The 22,676-nt window shown below is 39.2% G+C and overlaps 3 protein-coding genes across 4 annotated transcripts; 2 read left to right on the forward strand and 1 right to left on the reverse strand.

Annotated features, from left to right (window-relative positions):
• Nucleotides 1-2,633: 2,633 nt before the first annotated feature.
• bud31 (BUD31 homolog) lies at nt 2,634-5,558 on the reverse strand. The gene is made up of 4 exons (XM_070848095.1): nt 5,385-5,558; nt 4,863-4,985; nt 4,246-4,412; nt 2,634-3,161 (listed from the first exon to the last, which is right to left on the reverse strand). Exons 1-4 carry the CDS (start codon nt 5,476-5,478, stop codon nt 3,111-3,113), a joined length of 435 nt encoding a protein of 144 aa, XP_070704196.1. The 5' UTR covers nt 5,479-5,558; the 3' UTR covers nt 2,634-3,110.
• A 465-nt stretch (nt 5,559-6,023) lies between these two features.
• Nucleotides 6,024-10,526, forward strand: pdap1b (pdgfa associated protein 1b). Of its 2 annotated transcripts, none has more exons than XM_070847775.1 (6): nt 6,024-6,135; nt 6,384-6,475; nt 6,805-6,906; nt 7,794-7,915; nt 8,360-8,524; nt 9,424-10,526. In XM_070847775.1, exons 1-6 carry the CDS (start codon nt 6,123-6,125, stop codon nt 9,542-9,544), a joined length of 615 nt encoding a protein of 204 aa, XP_070703876.1. In that variant the 5' UTR covers nt 6,024-6,122; the 3' UTR covers nt 9,545-10,526. The 2 variants fall into 2 exon arrangements, with proteins under 2 accessions (XP_070703876.1, XP_070703877.1); XM_070847776.1 differs by having other exon boundaries at nt 8,360-8,511; nt 9,412-10,526.
• A 1,228-nt stretch (nt 10,527-11,754) lies between these two features.
• Nucleotides 11,755-22,218, forward strand: shmt1 (serine hydroxymethyltransferase 1 (soluble)). Its single transcript, XM_070848569.1, has 12 exons — nt 11,755-11,824; nt 12,650-12,763; nt 12,948-13,093; nt 13,212-13,327; nt 13,460-13,620; nt 14,741-14,822; nt 14,924-15,136; nt 15,298-15,411; nt 15,514-15,636; nt 16,060-16,176; nt 16,314-16,424; nt 21,527-22,218. Exons 2-12 carry the CDS (start codon nt 12,671-12,673, stop codon nt 21,697-21,699), a joined length of 1,449 nt encoding a protein of 482 aa, XP_070704670.1. The 5' UTR covers nt 11,755-11,824; nt 12,650-12,670; the 3' UTR covers nt 21,700-22,218.
• The last annotated feature ends 458 nt before the right edge of the window (nt 22,219-22,676 follow it).

The raw sequence follows: 22,676 nt of genomic DNA on the forward strand, positions 1-22,676 counted from the left end.
AAATGTTACTTGAGCTGGCCTGTTTAAGGTTAGTCCCCCACCTCTTCCTCACTACACACACACACACACACACACACACACACACACACACACACACACACACACACACACACACACACACACACACACAAATATATATATTTCATCTTACAAAACTCAATCCAACATGGATGTCTGCGTGTAGCAGGTGCTGGTCTGTCCTCAGCCACAGCTCTCTGTTAACACCCACCAATCACCTAGTAGTTTGTCAGCTATGATATCATCTCAGCTATATGTAAACATGTTTTTCTGGATCACAGTAACAGACTCACATATGCTGACATTTTCTGCCTGTGAGGAACAGGCATCTCTCTGAATCTGTCCATGAATCCTTATTAGCACCATGCAGGCTTGTTACAGCTGGTTTTGTGACATGCCTCTCTCTTAACCACATCGCTTATAGAAGGCAGAAAGCTTTCGGATTCCTTTCCTTTTATTATATTTCTGTTTCGCTTGGCCACACTTCAAAGTTTTACCTTTCGTGAACACACATTCCTGAAGTAACGGACGAATCTCCGTTTTGTTCCAATTAGATGTTGGATAGTTACTAAGTAGATTTGACCCTGGAGAGCACGGAGTAAACATTCCCAGAGGCTGCTTTCAGGTTGTGATGCATGAGGAAGTGTATTTGCTGTGTGAATTAGACCAATTCGGCTCCATGTGATATTGCATGTCCTGAGAAATAACGCCATCGTCTACACACTCACCCATATATGGGCCAGCAGCAGCCAATATGAACTGCTGGCGAGCATTTTCATGGATATTACTCGCACAGTCAGGAACATTTTAAAGTTACTTAACCTAAATGTATTGAATTTCACTGTTGTCTTACAGTTGTGTGAGAGTGTTGTGGTGTTAGCATGAGACTGTCTTGTGCCGGGGTGAATCACCGTATTGATAATATTTCTGTTTTGTTGTATTTGGATGAACCGATGAACAGGATGTTGAAGAGATGCTGCCTAGACAGTGATGCTGTGTTTGTATAGATTTTATCATGGGAAAAATGCTTTTCCATTGGTGGTGTGCCATCAAAAGCAAAACTCTAAGCTTGACACCCGATTTAGGACAGTTGCCTGTTATTTATTTTTTGCCTCAACAATCCTTGCTGGATGTGTGCTCAGCTCTAAGCTGTTCTGTATTTATTGCTTTAGGACAACATTTGGATTTATGATCATCATGCTGTGAATATCCAGATCTCCTCTTTAGAGGATAATGGAGAATGTCACAAGTAGAAGATGTTAATGTTTGAAGTTCTGTCACAACGGCCAGTGCGACGACATAGAAGAAGCGTCTTTGATGGTGTTTAGATTTTATTGTTCCTAATTCTGTGGCTTCAGTGATGGAGCTGTACCTCTGTATCTACGATGGTAACTGTACTTGTGACTGCATGGTCAGAGATTTAATGTGAAAGGTCAAACTTCCTGCTACGAACAAGGCAGATTTTGATTTTAAGGCTTTTAACTAACACATTTAATTCCACCTAATGTATTATTCTAGTTTAGTGCAATTTGAGCTTAATGATTCTTATTTGCTATGTCTTTTTATTTTTTACTGCTCAGATGTAACAACTGTTTTGTTTTTTTTAGGTATTGTTACTCTAATGCAAAAAGGTGAATGTAATCTGAATAAGCCATACCACAGTGTGCTTAACATGTCGTCACTCAGTGTCCTTATGTTGCCATATCATGTCTACCTTTTGTATTTCAACATGAGGCGGCTCACTCCAGCCCTGTAAGACACCGTTGTCGCCAGTGATTTTAATAAAGCACGTTGTGAATGTCTTGATGCTTTTATGTAATGATGATGCTCATTTTATTTCGTTAAATTATTTGAATCAGTTTCATTCGTTGACGCCAGGGCAACGCGGGGAGTTTAAGCGATTATTCTAGTTATGATGAATCTCACTGTGAGATACTGGAGGAAACAGACAAATGCAACCTACAGATCAGCATTAAACATCAAATACTCCAGCAGACTCGTGTCTTTGTGACTTGTTTGAACGATGACGGATGTGAGAGCTTGAGGTGTCATGAATAATTAATGCTCGGCTGTGAAAACATCTAATTGCCCTGCTGCTGAATGATCCAGAAACATGTTTGCAGCAATGTTGTTAACAAATTATAAAAAAAAATGGAGTAAGAAACGTGCTTTGTGACTTGAGCTACATCTTCTCGATATAATAAGAATCAAAAACACAAGATAACAGTCATTGAGTGTTTCACCATGCTATGCATGCTATTAATGATTGAATTTGGGAATATTGACCTTTGAAGCTGATACAATTTAGCTTTTTTGCAGTCAGGATGCCACATTTAAGACAGAATTATTTTAGTCAAAACATTCTAATGTAAGTATGTTTTCAGGTTACTGTGTCTGAATGCAGACACACAAATGAAAAATGTTGCAGTTAGGAAATGCTCATTGTGTTCTGCCAACCATCTAGTGCTTCTTCAACAAATAGTTGTATGGAACAATCAACTTTTTAAATAAGACGAATTGTGCTTACAGAGGAAGAAAGATAAAACTTAAAAATAATGAAATACGAATGGAAAGAGTTCAGAATCAGAATCGATCATTTAAAATCAGACCACAAGAACAATGAAGAAAAAGTTTTAATGTTTAAAACAGCTTTTCAAACAAAAATCATTTCCTTCTCAGCCCTCTTATGTATTAACTGCAACACATGGGAACACACATGATTTAAAATGACCTTCACAGTGGGTATCACTAGCTGAAATGATAGGCCGGATACAGAAACTGCTAACCACAACTTCCCACTTTGGGCTTTTGGGACTGAGGGCATAAAATACATTACAAAAAACACACAAAACAAAGTAATACAATATGGCCCCTTGTGTGTCTTCTCCTTTGCTCCCCTGTACTAAAAAGGACAAAAAGATCCAAATACAGACCCCTATAAGGGCAGCTGAGGATGACGGTGAATGTATCAGTGATTTGTTTCTGATGCAAGTGACTGAAATAAAGAAGAACGTTGCTTCGGAGGTTTGAGAGCGAACAGATGGAGGCCAGGTGAGGCAACAGAAAATAGACCAGATGTCTGAAAACTGCACTTAGCCAGAGCATCCTCTGCATCCACAGTGAGTGCATTCAATGATCCTTCCCTACAGAAAGGAAAAAACAACAGGATTTAGACCAAAAGGACAAGCAGGGAATGAACAGGCTATTTAGGAAGGTAACTGGATAAATGCCACTTTTCTTTATTAAGTATTAAGTAAGTTTTTAAATATTCTATGTAGGTAGCATGGCAAAGCTGGTCTCTCAATAACCATTACATGGCATTGGATTGCTATACAATTTAAAATCAAACATTCAAAGTCTTTAGAGGATGAATCCTACCAACTTTGCTGACTCTCTGACCATTCCTCTAGTGCCACCAAAAGGTCAAAGTTTTCTCTTATTCTATGAAATATCTTCTATCTAAATTTAAATAGGAGACCGGGCATAAGACTTGAATGTCCAGACTCATCGGTAGATTTTTCAGACCGAATTTGACATCTGAGAACAAATAGCTGCATGTAAAGCTGGTGAAAATAAATGGTTTTAAAATCCAACTGTTAAATGTATGTCACAGTCCGCCCGTTCATGCTATTGTGTTGCCAAATAATTGCAGGAAGATTGTAGCCAAGTACTGTAGGTCATACAAATCAATTAACACCAAACCCAGACAAGTTCGATGCCCAGCATGTTATTCATGTTTCAATGCTAAAACAGTGCAATGTTATTTATGTTTGCGTAAAAAACAGGGAACTTTATTGGTAACTCAAATGTTCAGACAAGCTCAATATTTGGTTATTTGTGATGCATTTCTGATGAAATATGTGTGCAATTCAAAGATAATGCTGCATTTTCTCTCAAACTAATTTGGTTGCTGATGTCTGGGCTTGGTACAGTTTTGAAGCACTGTGGCATATAGGCATAGAGGCAGCCCTGCGTAGGAGAGAGTGTTCAGATGAAGGCTATACTTCTTGCTTCGCTTTCAACGACATCAAGCTTCAAGCGTCCCTCTTGCACAGCCGTAAACATGCAAACACTACTCCAAACGCTGAGAAAAACACTCTGCTTGTATGACCAATTTAATGTTAAAGTTTTGAAACACATAATTAAAAGAAGAGGTTTTTCAAAATGATAAAAAAAAAAAAAAAAACACGACTTTAGTGATAATCACTATAAATCTGTTGGACTTACGACTTCCAGCTTGCTCTTGGGGACTCTGCAGATGCAGTTGGTTCCAAAGTTGGTGTCTCGTGTTTGAATGCAACGCAGGCAGCAAAGGTTCTCGTAGCCCTGCTTCTTCCACTTAGCAATCAGGTTCTTGTCTGCATAGCCTTCCTTTATACAGTACTCATACAGCTCTGTCAGCAGACACACACAGAAAGAGAAAACTCGTTGGGCATCACATGGAGAGTATAACTGAATGGATTTCATATGTCTTACATCTTAAAGTCAAAGGCACTTGGTCAATTTTGAATTCTCAAGCAACTGTTATTTAGTGTCATGAGATGATTTGTTATGAGTTGGCATTATAAAAATATAAGTTAAATTTGATTTACATGTGGGAAAGTGTGGCATGTCCATTTTGTCTAAATCAAATAAACTAAACAGATCCATTGGTATCGTGTGTTGTACAGATTAGATATTATTCAAACACACTGAACATTATTTTAAAGTCCAGTCAAATTCTCAAAGTTTCTGCAGATAACCCAAAATGTCACGCTGGATTACATCAAATGCTTAAATATACAGAAGAAGGAGAGGCAAATAACGAAGAGGAAATGGGAGGTATGGGAGGGAACTGTGTCTACCTCTGCTGATGGCTTTCCTTTTGTAGAACAGGTCGTAGATGTATCGACTCCGCTGGTGATGCAGTCTGAAAATTGGCCACAGGGACTCCACCTTTCGCTTTCCTTCATGCGGCTCCGTTTCAGCTGGGGCACAGAGGAAGATCAGGGATGTTAGCTTTGGTAAGCAGCAATTAAAATCAACTGTGCACCCTCTCTGTGAATTAAAAGGCCTCTCTGGGCTACGTGTGAATAGGAGTAATACTGATGCAAACATTAATCTGCAGCTGTAACAGCCTCCCCTCCCATACTTTAAATGATGGAGTAACGCTGAGATTGGAAGCAAGTGTTAGAGCCCAAATTATTGAATCAGTATATCCACTTTTAAAATATTTAAAATCCTCATTTCACCAACCTAACACACGGATTATTCGGCTCTAGGCTGAAGTTATTTCACCACCACAAACTGCACGCTGTGATTAACGTTACAGCGCGACGGACAGGTTTTGTCAGGTCCGCTGGGATAATCATCTTCTACCGACTTACCTTCTCTCATTTTCTGATCCAGCTCGTCCAAAGTGGGCTCAATGAGCTCCCAGCCGTCTGGAGGTGGCTTCCTACTCCTCTTTACCTTGGGCATTTTGCTCTGTTTTGTTCGAAATACAACAAAAGCTCACGGTGTTTTCCTTTTGATTTTTGCGAACTCGTCTCCGGCGCTACAATTTGACGTCACGGAGTTGGGGGTCCTTTTCGCCTTGTCGTCTCTTGACTGACGACATCACCCCCAAATAAACACACTCTGTTTACCAGCGCTTAACAATTTCCTCAATCCTCCCTTAGACGAACACACTGTATATGTTCATGTAGACGTTTATTTAAGTCAGTGTAAAGATGTTTGTTGAGATTAAATCAAAGTAAATGTCTTTCTGTCGTTCCTGGCATATTGCATCACTTTAGCACACTGGAAAATAGCCTTTAAATAAACATGATTGAGGTTATTTTCTTTCCTAATTCATGTAATTTAGTCATGTATATGGGCAACATATGGAAAACATCTAAATAATGTAGTTTATAACATTACCTGTGTTCGCTAAAATGCTAAAAACTCCGTTGTTTTCGAAGGTTTCTTAAAAGGCAAATACTTGAACTACTCAGCGTATTGTGTTACTCATCCCGACTCTGAGTTTATCCAGCTGTCAGTTCGTGCAGCCGCTGCTGTAACGCCTATGTTTTTGTCACTATTTATTTGTAAAAGCGTTTATAATTAAGGCTTCGCTTGTCAAAATGCCCAGAGCAGGTAAGAATGATCTTATAATCTGCCATTTTGAGTTGACGTCCTTTTTTGTACACCTGTTAGCCTGCTGTTAGCCACCCAACAACACGCCTCTGTAGGACAAACATAGTTTCCTTACATATCTGTTATTTAGACATAAAACACGCACTGACAGCACGTTTATAACCCGCTGTGCCTCATTTGACACCTGTCACTGGTGTGTGTGTGTGTGTGTGTGTGTGTGTGTGAAATTTTTTTTTAAATCAATGCAGGTAAGAAAGGTGGCCACAAAGGTCGCGTGCGGACGTACACCAGCCCCGAGGAGATAGACGCCCAGATGAAGGCAGAGAAGGAGAGGAAAAAGGTTGGTGGAATGAACAACCAAACTCTCTCCAAACGTGCGCAGCTTCAAAGTGTTGGTCAAGCTCTAAACATGCTGGGACCCACACTTCCCAAAAAGCATCTCCCCTTTGGGAAGAGTGAAGCACGTAAGCAAGTAAACTGATCTTGATTTTTAACATTGCTGGGATGCCCCCTGCAAGACCCCAAACACAACCAGACTGGAGAGGGGAACAGATAAGTAGCTGCGTGTGTTTGGATGAGTACATGCCTGCGTATACAGGTGTTGTATGTATTCCTTGTTGTAGCGGCATGTGTTTGACCTGGTTTTCTTTTGTCATTTATACGTTCTAGCAGGAGCAGGAGCAGGAGGAGCAGGGTGCAGCTCAGACTGACGCAGCAGAGGAGAAGTTACCAGCGTCAGGATCAGATGAAAGCGATGATGAAAATTCCTTGGTACTGCCACACTGTTATATATAGATACACACTACTCACAAAAAGTTAGGGATATTCGGCTTTCGGGTGAAATTTCAGGATGAACCTAAATTGCATTAGAACCTTTACAGGCGAACTTAATGTGACCTTCTCTAAACCTTTGAATGCACATGTCCAACTGTTCAGTGTCTCAGTACTTTTTGCACAAGTTGCTGTTCTCTAACAAGACGCTTAACAGCAAAATTCACAGCAGGTTTGATCCATGAATCGACCAATACATTTCCTGCTTCAGTTAGAATTGGTATTTAAACAGTCCTCCTCATCATGCTGTTCACATTCTGACATCATGAGACCAAGACGACACCTAACAATTGATCAGCAGCACCTCGGCATTGCGAGGCTTCAAACAGGAAGTCCTCAGATGGAAGTGGCCACTGAGCTTAGAGGGTCACAGAGTGTCATCAGGAGGTTGTAACAGTGATACAGAGACTGGAAGAGTCACAGAAAGGAGAGGAGTGGACGTCCTTTGGCCACATCCCAATTTATTGAGACATTGAAATTTTTTGCTGTGGTATACCCACCACTGTTGTTAGATTTTCTTTCAATAACTTGTTTAAGATGAATAAAATGACCATTGCATGCTTAAATGCCCTACTTTCATGATATAATATCACTGTAGCATTCACTTTTTACATTTTCCATAAATTTCACCTGAAAGTCGAATATCCCTAACTTTTTGTGAGTAGTGTATATAATAAAACATGTATTATTAGTGTTGTTTGCACCTGTGAAACACCTTGTAATTGTTTTGTTTCGGTTTGTCAATTTAAGAATGCGGTCGTTTCATTTTTTGCTGTATTCAAAGCATGTGTTTTTACACTGTATGATCTGCTGCAATGTGTTTGCAGAGGAGAAGAGCGGGTGTGGAGGGCTTGATAGAAATTGAGAACCCCAACAGAGTGGCTCAGAAGTCGAAGAAGGTGACGCAGATTGAGGTGGACGAGCCCAGACAGTTATCAAGGAGAGAGAGGTGTGTGTTTTGTGCCTAAATACATCAGCCACATAACATCAGTGTTAAATGGGAACTTCATTTTTAACGTATAGTATATTTTTAAAAACGTGTTAACAGTAGAAGTTGCATACCAAGACATGTATTATGTGCTAGAAATGTTTTAAAAACATTTTACCAGCATATTTTGTGCACTGTAGGGTAAATCTGCACACAAATACAATGTTAACACCCTTTTTTGAAAGTAGCATGACCTCCAGTAAAGCTCTGCATGTAACAGTTAGAACAGTGACACTAATAGGCTGATGCTTTGTTTTATGTGTATAAATTCCCACAGACATTAAGCTTCTATAATCCCTTAAAAAAAGTTTGATAGTGACTTTCTTTATGTGATGTTCCTCACCTTGACACACACACACACACACACACACACACACACACACATACACACACATTGTGGTTCAGAGAGGAGATTGAGAAGCAGAAAGCGAAGGAGCGCTACATGAAGATGCACTTGGCAGGGAAGACAGACCAGGCCAAAGCTGACCTCGCTCGCCTCGCCATTATCAGGAAACAGAGGGAAGAGGCGGCAAAAAAGAAAGAGGAAGAGAAAAAAGGTAAGAATAGTATGTAATGAAGTGATTCTTATACAGTGATGATCATACTGAACAGTGTGTACATTTTGAGTGCACTAAACCAGAAAAGAAAAAAACACTACACAGTTTATTACCAGATTAGAACTGTTACATGATTATGAAATCTTATTTTCATTACCTTGAAAAAAAGAAACACTAATCTGCAGAAAGTGGGGCAGGTCACGATGGACCGTTGACTCAGTTATCTTGTGGTGTGTGGGAGTTCAGCAGTCTCTTGTGTCCTAAATGAGCCTCAGAGTAGCAGGAGGAGCCAAAATGATATAAAACATACTCAATCCTTCTACAAAAGTTAGTATTTGAATATGTGGCGATGAGTCTTTTCAGCCTGTTCAGATTCTGAAATTGTTTTAAAGCCTTGTAAATCGAGCATTAGTGTTACATTTGGCAGTTTGCTAAACCCTTCTCCAAAACAGTGATTGTCCCATCATAGAGCAGCTTAGCTTGTGTGTCTGTACCGCTCTATTGGATTTGGGGACATTTACGCTCTCGCAGCCAAACTTGTTATTAAAGTTACATACATTAAAAGTGAAAACATACAGTACAATCTTACATTTTTTCTTATCATACTCTTAACATCAGGACAAACCAACTCTAGAATACAATAGCAAGAGCTGTTTCTTCATTTCCACGTCTTCTATATGGATCATCAGCTGGTTTTTGATGGGACATGCAGCTCAGTCCAGTATGAAACCATGAATGTAGCTATCAAGTGCATATTTAAGACGGCTTAATCGGTTTCTCTGTCTAAAAAGCAGCAGCTGGAAACATTAGAATAGTCAGCCGAATTAAGCATTTTCAGCCCTCTCGTGAAGCAGCGTGTGAAGCTTGACTGTGCCTGTCCTTTTTATTTTCTGCTTACAGCAAAAGAAGCAGTTGCAGCAGCGGCCAGAGGAGTAAACTCCCTCTCACTCAAATGATGCAGAGTATTTATCAGAGGCACTTTCACATGTCCACGGACTGGCGCAATACACAGTATATATTTGACTATTTTTAAACGAGGAGCTATGATGTTGACATTACTGAAACATATGTCAATTTGGGAAATGGCTGAGGAGACACCAGTGGAGAGGGGTTGTGTATATTCTGGCATGGAGTAATCGCTTCGCTGATCCCTCCAGGAAGCAAAGATACAGTTGAGAATTGTGAATCTTCATGCACACTTGGAGTGAAACTCTTCTAACTTGTGATCTTGTACATGATATTAATAATGGTGTACTTATCATTGTACGATTCTAACTTTGCTACCTGAGCTTTGCCACTATGTTTTTTTGGGGGGAGGGATCTTACATTGTATATAACATGAAAATATTTCAGATTAATATGATGAAATCAGTAAGATGTGTCAGTTTATTTATCTGTTTTATTTCCATGTAAGAAAATTGTTGCAACTGGTTTGGAGCAGCCTCAGGTGCATGAGTCCACCGACATGAAAATGAGATCAAGAGTCTATATAGCAGATGTTTATTTTGGAATAGCAGAGAAGGAGAATCTGGCAATTTAAATTTTTAGGAGCCAGACAGGATTTAGTCTCCGGACTAGTATATATAAAGCTGGAAAAGTTTCAGTCTTAAGTGAATCTGACTTCTAATTTCTTTGCTCTTATTCTCACAGTTAAGAATAAATGGCATATTTGAATGTTCCTTCATGAGAAGAATTGGTTTTAGTGTTTAGGAGATGTCCAGATGTCTCTTAAGTCGGTTAGGAGTGACCAGCAGAGGCAGCAGCTACACAGTTTCTATATTTTGGAAATCTTTGATGATAGGCTGATGAAAGACAGAAGGTGTGTCCCAATACCCACACGCCCCATAGGACATGAAAAACTTTTGATGGGTTCAACATTGATACAATCAAATGATCACACTTGCCATATATGTCTATAAATGATGAAATGTGTAATTTTTGTTACATCAGCTCAACTGTGACGAGTTCAGGTGAGTCTGATTGACAATGAATAATGAAAAATAGAAATTATGAAGTCTAAATATATATAAAACATTAAACATTTTTATAGAAATGCTTTGACCCCTGAGTTCTCTGTTTGGGAAAAAAATTCAATGAACATAACATTATTTCACATATAAACAACGGTTGTTCTCTCTTAAAGTAGTTTTATATCTGTGTCTAAAACGTGTATAAACATTCCTCATAGCATATATTAATGTCAGCACAAGATTTCCACTTGCATGTTTTAATATATTTAAGCAAGACTGCAACAGGAAAGAGTGCAATACATAATCACTAAGATGCAATCGTAAAAAATACAGTAGGGATATGTATTAGAGGTGGCATAAAGCTAATACCAAATCTACAGTACAGGTATTTGACTCAGAAGGCAAAATAAGGGACCATTCTTATATTTTGTATATAGCACTGTTGCACCAAATCTTGTTACCCTTCAAATTCTGTGACCTTCTTATCTATGTCACCACTGCAGATGGCTTTATCAGAGAGTGATGTAATACACCTAATATGCTTGGTAAAACAGTAAAAAAAAAAAAGAAGTGAGTGGAATGGTCGCCCTGCAGGAGACAGAGCAGACAGAAACAAATAACACCGTTATTGCATCGGACAGCTTTTCAGCACCGACAAGCATAAAATCTGGCAGGTCATTGTTTAGAATCAATGAAATATTCCTTATAATGTGCAGGATGGAAATTAAGAATATACCCACACACTTCCTTTGGGTGCCTGCTCCTGTGGCAGTGAAGGGAAATGTCACAATTAATCATGTAGACCTACAAGTTTTATTAAGCAGAGCTGAAGCTAAGACACAGCAGGAGGACTGGGATGAAAATGAAACTGGAAGGCATGTATATAATAAACAAAGACATGTTGGTGCTGTTTTCACTCATACCTGTCGAACATATACTACTTCAAAGCAATATCAATAGAAATCCCCTCCTTCAGTCACCAAGAACTGCAAAACACCATGACTTATTATTATTATTGTGAATTACTACTATTATTATTATTATTATAGATTATTATTATTATTATTGTTATTGTTTCAAATTATTATTATTATTATCATCACTACACGTTTTTAAAAGACATTTAGCTACAACAAAGTAGGTCTGTTTTTCTCCCTGCATAACAACACACTCCAGTCCAGTTGGTGGCGGTAATATGTCGCTAACTTAGGTAGGAAACACCAAAGAAGAAGAATGTACGGTCGAAAGTTTGGCGGACTTTATCCTCCACAGAAGAAGCTTTTAGCGCCGAAGTCTGACTGCAGCTTTAACAATTGACAGCAGCGGGAGTTTCCTCTCAACTGGTGAGTTTAAACTAAATAATTTAATATTTCCGGGGCTCAGAGTAATGTAAACATACCAGAAGCTTGTTCGCAGTTTCAAGTTTGTGTTCGCGGATAAAAAGTAAGTTCTTAAAGATGATTTATAGTCGCACTTACATGCTTTTTATGCTAGTTAGCAGCCTGCCAACCAGTTATTCAGGTTCTTTCCTGTCAAAAGTATCAAACTAGTTTACAGGTTAACCAAGTTGGATATCTTTAACCATATATCTTTTCCTCAGCTCAGCACTATTACCCACAATTTAACATTCATAGTTTACAATTGACATTTCCCCTCTTCCTCCAAAGCTAACAACTTTCTGGGTCAGTCGATCAGAGCAGATAATAAATGTCAGGCGCTTGGCTTTGCTAGTGTTAGCTGTTTGACAGATGCATGACTGACCTGCAGTGACTCTAAATGCAGACAGGACGAGCGGACTCAAATAAGGATTTGGCAAGTTTAAACACAAGTGCAAACTTCATGCAGTGCTGAATGTGCTGTCTGAGTTACCTAATAAGCTGTTTTGTTTCTGCAGCTTATCAGTCTGTGTGATGGTTTAAAGGTTAACTGGTGAGACCATGTCACGCCATGTCTGAAGAGTTGCAACACTGCTGCATGTGTCCTCCTTTGTCTGAGGCTTAGGACTGTAATAATCTGTGATAATGGATCTGTTTGACTTAAGCCTGAACTCATTGTTCATCCTTTGATAAGGCAACCACTGTATTTTCTTAAATCGACTTCTTTTATTTTTATTAAAAGATCTGGTCTGACTTGGATGTTGTTTTTGTTTCTGTGTGATTCTTATCTAGTCTCTTAGAGAAACAACGACCATGTCTTTAACTAATGGCCACAGTGTGAGCAAAGAAACATGGGATTCGCACAACAAGATGATGCTGGAGCCTCTGTCCGTGAACGACTCTGAGGTTTGTGTTCAGTGGATTTTAAAAACAAGGTTTTGTCTGCACTCATGATTTGTGATTCAGTGGGATCACCAGTTATTGCAAATAATTTTTTACTTGCCATTCAGTCCAGTAATTACGCATGCTTGTGGGACAGATTGTCATTTTCTCCTGAATAACACAGTGTTTGTGAATGTTTGTGTTTTAGGTGTTTAACATTATAAAAAAAGAGAAGCACAGGCAGATATACGGTTTGGAGCTGATCGCATCTGAGAACTTTGCCAGCAGAGCTGTTTTAGAGGCTCTGGGATCTTGTATGAACAACAAATACTCTGAAGGATATCCTGGTCAGAGGTACAAGAATTAATCATGGTTGTCTATGAAATCCCAATGTTTGATTACATCCTATAAGCGATGCGCTCTGCTTCATCCTACCTATTTATTAAGTAACCAGTGCGATCCGTGTGGCCAGGTACTACGGTGGTACGGAGCATGTTGATGAGCTGGAGAGACTGTGTCAGAAGAGGGCGCTGGAGGCCTACGGTCTGGACTCAGAGAAATGGGGGGTCAACGTGCAGCCATACTCAGGTATCAAATAGCGATATAGCACCTAAAACGCTCTCTCTTCAAACTCCTCTGTACGCTTTTCTTTTTCATTTCCTCTCATCATGTTGTCCCTCGTATGACTTCTTTCCCGTTCGGTTTATGCTTGTCCGTAAGGTTCACCTGCTAACTTTGCTGTCTACACGGCCATCGTGGAACCCCATGGCAGGATCATGGGACTGGACCTTCCTGATGGTGGTCATCTGACACATGGCTTCATGACTGAGAAGAAGAAAATCTCAGCCACGTCCATCTTCTTTGAGTCCATGCCGTATAAGGTACAATTTGTCAACACACTCATCCAGGATTACCGATGTTACTTTACATCTCCACCTCTGTGAGCCTCATCAAATCCTCTTTATCTTTACCGAGTAACAGAGTATAAATCAAACCAAGAGTTTGTCATCTGCGGTGTTTTGTTCAAACTTAATGTGGCTTTCTGAAACACATTTTAAGTTTGGAGTAGTTACTTCTCGATTACAGACTCCTGGATTAAGTGAAACAAGATTAGTCCTCATTAGTGAAAGTATGTGCATGTGGCATTTCCCTGTGGCTTCTCGTGAGGGCTGGAGTCCATAATTTGATGGAATCGAGAGTAAAATCTGAAAACTGAAAACACACAATCACATTTTTACAAACCTGAAACTACCTTGTAGTTATCCAATCTACATCAACAGAGACCTTCACTTTCTCTCAGTATCAGTAACTGTTTTCCAGGGAGACCTGAATACATGCATTGAAACAAACAAACAAAACAGTTAAAAAACATGTAAAACAGCTGGTACAATCTGCTGCTCAAGTGTTCTGATGTCTTAATTGTTTTACGCAACTAATTTGTAATTGTGATTTTCATTCACAACAGCGTAATGTTGTTGCAGTGCACAGAACAGTCAAGACTGAAGAAAACTGTCTTTTGACTACATGTCTTGTTCATATTCTTTGTGTTCTGTTCATATGTTGAGATAAAATATAATCCAGACAGTGTCATGTATCTTTAAAATATATATTATGATGATTTCAAATGGTGTTGCACATGAGTGTAATTTAATTTTAACATTAGAGATTATTAGAGTTCATAACCATAAGATTATTAGAGAATCGAACAGGGGACTTGTTAGGGCACTGGTTTAACTCAAGTGTTAACACAATATTGAGCAAAGAGATTGCTAGTGGATACGTAGAGAAGATGGATTTGATAGATTTATTAGACACTGTATCTAAATTTAAAGTTTTTGGTGGAATTAAACACAGCGCAAGTGGAATAATTGTTTATAAAATGATAAAAGTTAAAGGCACAGTTCAGGTTGTTTCAGTCTAATGGGCTTTTTCGCTGATGTTCTGTACATCAGATGTAGCTGTTTTGGTGTGAAGTGACCTGACACGGTCTTCTGTTTTTAGGTGAATCCAGAAACTGGCTACATTGACTATGACAGACTGCAAGAAAACGCTCGGCTGTTCCACCCCAAGCTCATCATCGCAGGTCCTTTAGCGCGCGCATACACAAACACACTTATTTAAACACAAATAAACACATTGATGAAATAAAGGAGGCGTGTATATTCAAAGAGGGCTTTTCTTCAGGAACAAGCTGCTATTCCCGCAACCTTGACTACGCCCGCATGAAGCAGATCGCTAATGAGAACGGTGCATATCTAATGGGAGACATGGCTCACATCAGTGGGTTGGTGGCTGCTGAAGTGGTGCCTTCACCCTTCGAGTACTGTGACATTGTTTCCACAACAACACACAAGACGCTGCGTGGCTGTCGTGCAGGACTCATCTTCTACAGGAAAGGTAGCAATGAACTGTGGAGCTTCTGTCAAAACAGACCACTTTTTTCTTTTGTCATCAGTAATCTTTTTTTTTTTTTTTTTTTTTTTTTACATATATCAGTACATTGTGATTTCTCTAGCTTTCCATTTTTTCCCCTCTGTCTTTCTATTTCCCTCCTCCAGGCGTGCGCAGTGTGGATGCCAAGGGGAAGGAGATAATGTACAACTTGGAGTCTTTGATCAACCAGGCCGTGTTTCCTGGGCTGCAGGGAGGACCACACAACCACGCTATTGCAGGTACACCTGTCGTCATCATTTTTCTCCCTCTGAATTTTCTCTGCCACTTTCATTCAATTATATCAACATCCATCTCGTTCACGTCATGTTTTTCATCGGCAGGTGTTGCTGTAGCTCTCAAACAAGCCATGACGCCAGAGTTCAAGGCCTACCAGACTCAGGTTGTTGCTAACTGCAAAGCTCTGTCCAGTACTCTTATTGACCACGGCTACAAGATTGTCACTGGTAAATGCCACAAACACATCTTTAGTGTCAGTTGCCATTGACAGTAAATTAACCACGACAATTTAGATAACTTTCCTCATAATTATGCAACATGTTTCTCATAATTCCAAGCTCAAGATCTTAGATGTTTTTTTTTTTTAATAGTTACAAGATGCATAATTCAGAAAATGTTTTCTTTCTTATTGAATACGATCAGCTTCTTTAGCCCTGAAAATGCCAATCTGACATTACACGTAAACAGCCATGTATCCCTATTGAATCGTGTAAAAACAAAGGTTCGTGGCATACCATGCTTGATGTCTGTGTTTTCTTTTGCTCACTCTATGCTGGAAAATGGGTTGTGATGGCAGATTTATGCTAGAAGCTAATAGCTTCTTAGTCTTTGTGTAGTATCTTCTAAACTCTTTTCCTCTCCCTGTGTAGGCGGCTCTGACAACCACCTGATCCTGTTGGACCTGCGCAGCAAAGGGACTGATGGCGGACGTGCTGAGAAGGTGCTGGAAGCCTGTGCCATCGCCTGTAATAAGAACACCTGTCCAGGTACTGTGTGTGTGCATGTCTATCCTATATCTCTGTGAGCGTCGCTTTAGATGTAGGCTTTGTTAAGGATTCTTGTAAATGGCTTTTTCCCTACAGAGTACCTCTCCTAATGTTTCCACATACATGTGTTTGTACAGGGGATAAGAGTGCTTTACGTCCTAGTGGTCTGAGGTTTGGCTCTCCAGCTCTGACCTCCAGAGGCTTGGTGGAGGATGACTTCAAGAAGGTGGCCGAGTTCATTCACAGAGGTAATCTATTTTTTTTTTTTTTTTTATATTCTTTTTATTGAGTTTTATGGTATGTGCAAATAATAATAAACAAGCAAACAAGAAGGCAAGAACAAAAACAAAACAATCCCACCCACTACAAAACTAACTTCGTGCACTGCAATACAATATACAGAATTTTACAGAAAAAAAAAAACCACATATACTTATCAGACAGATTTAAAAACAAACAAAAAAAAAAAAAAACATTGCATCCTTCAGTGAGATATTGAGTTATTATGATATGGAGCTACGGTCAGAGTTTTTTGTAAAAAAGTATGCAGAGGGGTCCAGAGTCTCCAAAATTTTTCTGATTTGTGATTCAGATCGTGGGTCAGTTTTTCCAAAGGAAGAAGGGCCGATATCTGAGACATCCACATATTGACCGTAGGGACCTGGGGGGCCGACCATCGCAGTAATATGCATTTCTTAGCAAGGAATAACAGGATTGTTAATAGAGATCTTGTATCTGTGTCAAAAAGATTATCAGGTACATGGTTTAACAAATAGAGAGAGGATGACATTGTGAAACGTTTACCAGTCACTTCCTGGATAACAGAGTGTACACCTTTCCAAAACATTTTGATGTGATCACATGACCAGAACAAATGGATAAATGACCCCTTATGAACTTTACATTTATAACAAAGGTTTGAGCTGTTGGGGAACATCCTTTGGAGGCGAACAGGGGTGAAATAAGTCCTATGAAAAAATTTGAAATTTTGTTCATGTATTGAGATGGAAGTACATTTTGGGAACACTCCGTCACAAATCTTGGTCCAGTCACTGGAGCTAAATGTTACCCCCAGGTCACGCTCCCACAGCGGCTTCAAAGAATCATAGGCAGAGGTCTGGAAGTGCACAAGTATAGCATAATACTCTGAGAGTTTCCCTTTCAATGATTCAGCAGAGAGCAGGGTGTTTTCCAGTTCAGAGAGATTCAGACGAAATTTGCTCCCCCGCAGAAGGGATTCAAGAAAATGACGGATTTGAAGGTATTTATAAAAGTCTTTAGAAGGAATGTTGAACTCCGTCCTAATTTGCTCAAATGGCTTTAAAGAGTCAGAAGTAAACAGGCTGGTGAAATCCAGGATACCTTTAGACATCCATTCTAACAAACCAATACTCCTAACCTGAGGAGGAAAATCAGGGTTCAGAGCCAGCGGGGATCGAACTGAAATAACTGATGGGATGTTCAAATATTTTCTAACGTCCTTCCAAGCCAATAATGTATTGTAAACAACAAAATGAAATTCTACTCTGTCTATATTGTACATAAAAGGAAGAGAATCCAGTTTGAGAGGATGACATGCTAGGGATTCAAGATCAATCCATAATGAGTCCTGTCTATTCATGAACCAGTTAGTCATCATTTTAAGTTGAGCCGACCAATAATAAAGTTGAAGATTAGGCAGGGACAAACCCCCCAGTTCCCTCGGCTTAGTGAGTTTTGTAAACTTAACTCTCTGATGTTTATTATTCCAAATATACTGAGAAATATTGGTGTTCAAAGATTTAAAAAAAATAGGGGTCAAATAACAGGGAAGGTTTTGAAATAAATAGTTTAGTCGAGGGAGGATATTCATTTTTATAACATTAACCCTCCCTAGAAAAGAAGTAGGTAAGGATGACCATTTCTTTAAGTCATTTTTAATTTGCTGAATTAAAGGGGAGTAATTAGTACTAAATAAGTCTGTCAAAGTTGGGGTGAGAAAAATACCCAAATATTTGAGACCCTTTTCTGACACCTGAAAAGGAGATTGTACTGGTCTATCCCGAGGAATGTTGAAAGACAAAGCGGCTGATTTACCTAAGTTTATTTTATAACCTGATAAGGCGCCAAATGAGGCTATAGAGTTCAAAGCAGCTGGGATGGACTTTTCAGGTTTCAATAGGTATAAGAGAACATCATCAGCAAAAAGGGAAATTACATGTTTTTTCTCATTCCTTGTGATCCCTATAATATCAGAGTTAGACCTAATTGCTTCGGCTAAAGGTTCAATAAACAGGGTGAACAATAGAGGTGATAAAGGGCATCCCTGTCTACAACCCCTACGCACCGAGAAACCTTCAGATATCAGGCCATTAGTGTTGACACTGGCCATTGGGTCTGAATAGAGAGTTTTGATCACATTGATGAAGTTAGAGCCGAGGTCAAATTTATCCAATACTGAAAACAAAAAAGGCCATTCAACTCTGTCAAAAGCTTTTTCAGCATCTAGGGAGATTATAAATGCTGGGGTTTTATTAGTATTGATATAGTGAATGATATTAAGAGCACGCCGTACATTATCTACACCATACCTTGACTTCACAAATCCTGCCTGGTCTGGGTTGATAACTTTAGGGAGAATTTTTTCGAGTCTACGAGCCAGTACCTTTGCAACTATTTTATAGTCTACATTAAGTAAGCTGATAGGCCTATAGGATGAACAGTCCAAGGGGCTTTTGTCTTTCTTTAAAATTAGGCTAATAGAGGCATATCTCCAAGATGGTGGAATATCACCTTTCCAGATGTTATTAATGGCGGGTATAAGAATTGGGTGAATCTCGGGCCAGAATTTCTTGAAAAATTCTAATGGAAACCCATCTGGGCCTGGGCATTTCCCATTTGGCATGGCTTGGATTGCAGCCCAGACTTCCTCTGGTGTAAATTCAGAATTTAAGTTGGAACGATCCTCCTCTGCAACAGCGGGTAATGAGATGTTATCAAGGTAGGAATTGATATTAGAATCAGCCTTTTGGGAGCTATAAAGGGAAGAGTAGAAATCTCGAAATGTTTGATTAATGATAAGAGGGTCACAGGAAACGCCGCCACTAGGTGTCCTTATCATGTTAATTGAACGGTCATTGTTTTGGTTCTTCAAATGATAGGCAAGTAATCGACTGGATTTGTTACCAAATTCGTAATACTTTTGTTTAGAGAAAAGCAGTAACTTCTGAATATGACGTGTGTGGTCAATATTGAGTTTAGTTTTTGCGGCCACCAATGCTTTTAGATTTAAGACTGTAGGTGATTGTTTATGTAGTTGTTCTAAATTAGAGACTTCCTTCTCAAGGAGTTTCCTATTGTTCTCCAATATTTTCTTCTGATGGGATGTGTAGGAGATAAGTTGACCGCGTATGGTAGCTTTAGCAGCATCCCATATCATAGAAGGAGAAACTGGAGAGTTTTTATTATCGAGCCAGAATTGTGACAAGGCATTACGGACAAAGGAGCCAAAGGAGTCGTTATTCAAAAATGACATATTGAATCTCCATATAGGGGTTCTAGGGATGCTAAATGTTGGATCAATCTGTAAATGCACGGAGGCGTGATCGGATAATACAATAGAGTCTATGTGGCAGGTCTGGACTGACTGCAAGAGTTGTTTAGGAATGAAAAAATAGTCGAGTCTAGAATATGAATTGTGAGGGTGTGAATAAAATGTATAGTCTCTTGTTTTAGGATTAATTTCCCTCCACACATCTATTAACCCGGTGTCTGCGCACAGGCTGTTGAGAAGTTTGGATGATCGTGGGTTCGGCATGTTAGCAGAGGAGGATCTATCTAAGGAACCATTCATAATACAATTAAAATCTCCAGCCAAAAAACCAAGGCCTTTGCAAAAGTTATTAAACATTAGAATAATATGTGAAATGAAGTTAGGCGTATCGCAATTTGGGCCATAGACGTTGAGAATAGTAATGTGCTGTTTAAGTACAGAACCAGTAATCAAGATAAATCTACCCTCTATGTCCTTCTCCTCGTGTTCCAAAATAAATGGGAGGTTCTTATGTATAAGAATTGCTGTGCCTCTTTTATTTTGTGAGTAAGAAGAGAAATAAACTTGGCCTACCCAGTCCCTCTTAAGTTTCAGGTGCTCTGTATCAGACAGCCTAGTTTCTTGAAGTAATGCTATGTCAGATTTCTGTTTTTTCAAGTGTGTCAGAATCTTTTTCCTCTTTATCATATGGCCAATCCCTTGGACATTCCAAGTAACAAGTTTAAGACCAGACATAGAAGTCAGGGATTGACGTGAAGACTAACAGATTAGGTTGATCAGGAGGAAAAAGAAAGAAGAAAAAGAGAGAGAGAAAAAAAAAGAGGATAAAGAAAACTGACAATGAAATAGGTGTGGTAAAAAAGTCAAAATTGCAGCGCTTACCCTCCCATACCCTGTCCCCAAACGACAGGAATAAAATACCCCAGATAAAGTCACAGACGGGATTAAACGTAAACATGAACTGTTGTTAACTTGAGTAAACCACAGTAACACTATAACCGCTCAAGAAGCCAACCAAACCCCAGGCCAGGTCGTGGACACCCACAGGAGTCCCCCACCCCCCATAAACAAGAAAAAGGAAAACAATATTGTATGACCTGAGCATCTTAAATAAAAGTATAGACCCTAAATTGGTCTTGGAAACAAATATACCCTGCTTATGACAGTTATATTAGTGGTATTAAACAGAGAAAATAATCTTATTACCAGGGATAAAATGCTGATGCTTTCGAGTCCAGTATCTATCATTTCAATGTCTTTGTGAAAAAGAAGAGTGTAGTATGATGAGTGGTGGGGGGTCCACACAGGTTAAGTCTATTCTCTCCATCAAAACCGGAAACAATTAAAGGTTACCTCAGTCAATAGATTCCAAAAAAGTGGCAGCCAACTCGGGGCTGTCAAAAAGACGAATTCGGCCATCGTGGAGACAACGCAGGCGAGCCGGGTAAGCAAATCCACGATACATGTTGCGGCGAGCCATCGCTTGAGGTAATCTATTTAAGAAAAAAGAAATTGCCAAGATTTTCTCTGAGAAATGTATTTAAACTGAGGTGAGGTGATCTCTCTCACTACAACTCCCAAGGAGCACTTTGGTAAAACATTCAGCCACCAAGCTATCATTTTCTGTCGTGCCTACTGCTAATGGCTGAGATTTGTAATAACATGTAACACGTTTAGAAGTTTATCAGTCCACCTTGAGATTTGGGGTAAATTCAGCAGTGTTTTATGCTCATTTCTAACAGTGAAATGATGTGACTTCGCTTCAGCTCTGATTGGGAAAAATCCTCATGAGCTTCTTCTCCATATCATCTCCTGCAGGTATTGAGCTGACCTTGGTGGTGCAGAGAAGCCTGGAGCCCAAGGCCACGCTGAAGGAGTTCACTCAGGCACTGTCCCAGGGAGAGAAGTTCCAGCAGCGAGTGGCAGAAATCAGGGCAGAGGTGGAGGCTTTTGCTGGTCAATTCCCCATGCCTGGCCTGCCTGAGCTGTAGAGAGCAGCAGCACAGACACTGATGGCTTCTGGACTGATGATTATAACAAACATTATTATTATTATTATTATGCCAAATTTTGATGGTGTGGGTATCTGTTTTGGATGTAAATCCGTCACTGACCAAATCAAGATATTTCCTCATGATGATGTTTGTTCTCAGCTTGGAACACATTTGTCTCAATGGAAAGATGAATTTGCAGATTTCATTGTCCTCCAGTTATTCGGCGTTGCTTCAGTGCCTTTGCAGTTTTGAATGGAGTTTTGTTTTTCATTGAACTTCTGGTCTCGGGGTGTTACTGTCATATTTATGCTTTAACCTGTCAGAAATCACCATTTCTTCATTCACCATTTCTTTTGTATTGAATATACAATTCCAAAGTTACTGTACTGCAAAATGAAGCACAAAGTGTGACTGTTCTATTCTGTCATACTGTATAATAAATAAAATTTGATAAGCAACAAAAACACAACTGTTAAGTTTTCATACAAGTGATGGTATCTCCTGGACCTATTATCAGTTCAAGTCAGATGCTACAGTAAGTAAAACATAATCTGTGCATGCTGTGTTATAACAATATTCCCGATATAACGGAATGAGTAAGTGCTTGTCTTGAGAGAGCAAATAAATAAAAAAATCACATTGCATAATGACTTTTAGTTTTAATTATATCTACATGTATTTCACTTACTGGGGTATTTGTGTATTTGTATCTATTCATATTATTATTTATCTCATAATGCATTTAATCATTCAAAATTGAGGACTTTGGAGCGCCATAGTTTTCATCCACTGGCAAGGACTTCTCTAGAAAAGGAGTATTGGTTGTAGCGATGGGAATTTCGGCTCTTTTTAGAGAGCCGTCTCTTTTGGCTCCTAAGTGGCTCCTCAGATTTTTTTGTTGCTTCAATAAATTTGTTAGCAAATTATGTGTAAAAAGAAATATTAATGTAAAAAACACATTATATAGAATATTT

The sequence above is a fragment of the Pempheris klunzingeri genome, chromosome 17 (genome assembly GCF_042242105.1).
Source record: "Pempheris klunzingeri isolate RE-2024b chromosome 17, fPemKlu1.hap1, whole genome shotgun sequence".
Lineage (NCBI taxonomy): Eukaryota > Metazoa > Chordata > Actinopteri > Acropomatiformes > Pempheridae > Pempheris > Pempheris klunzingeri.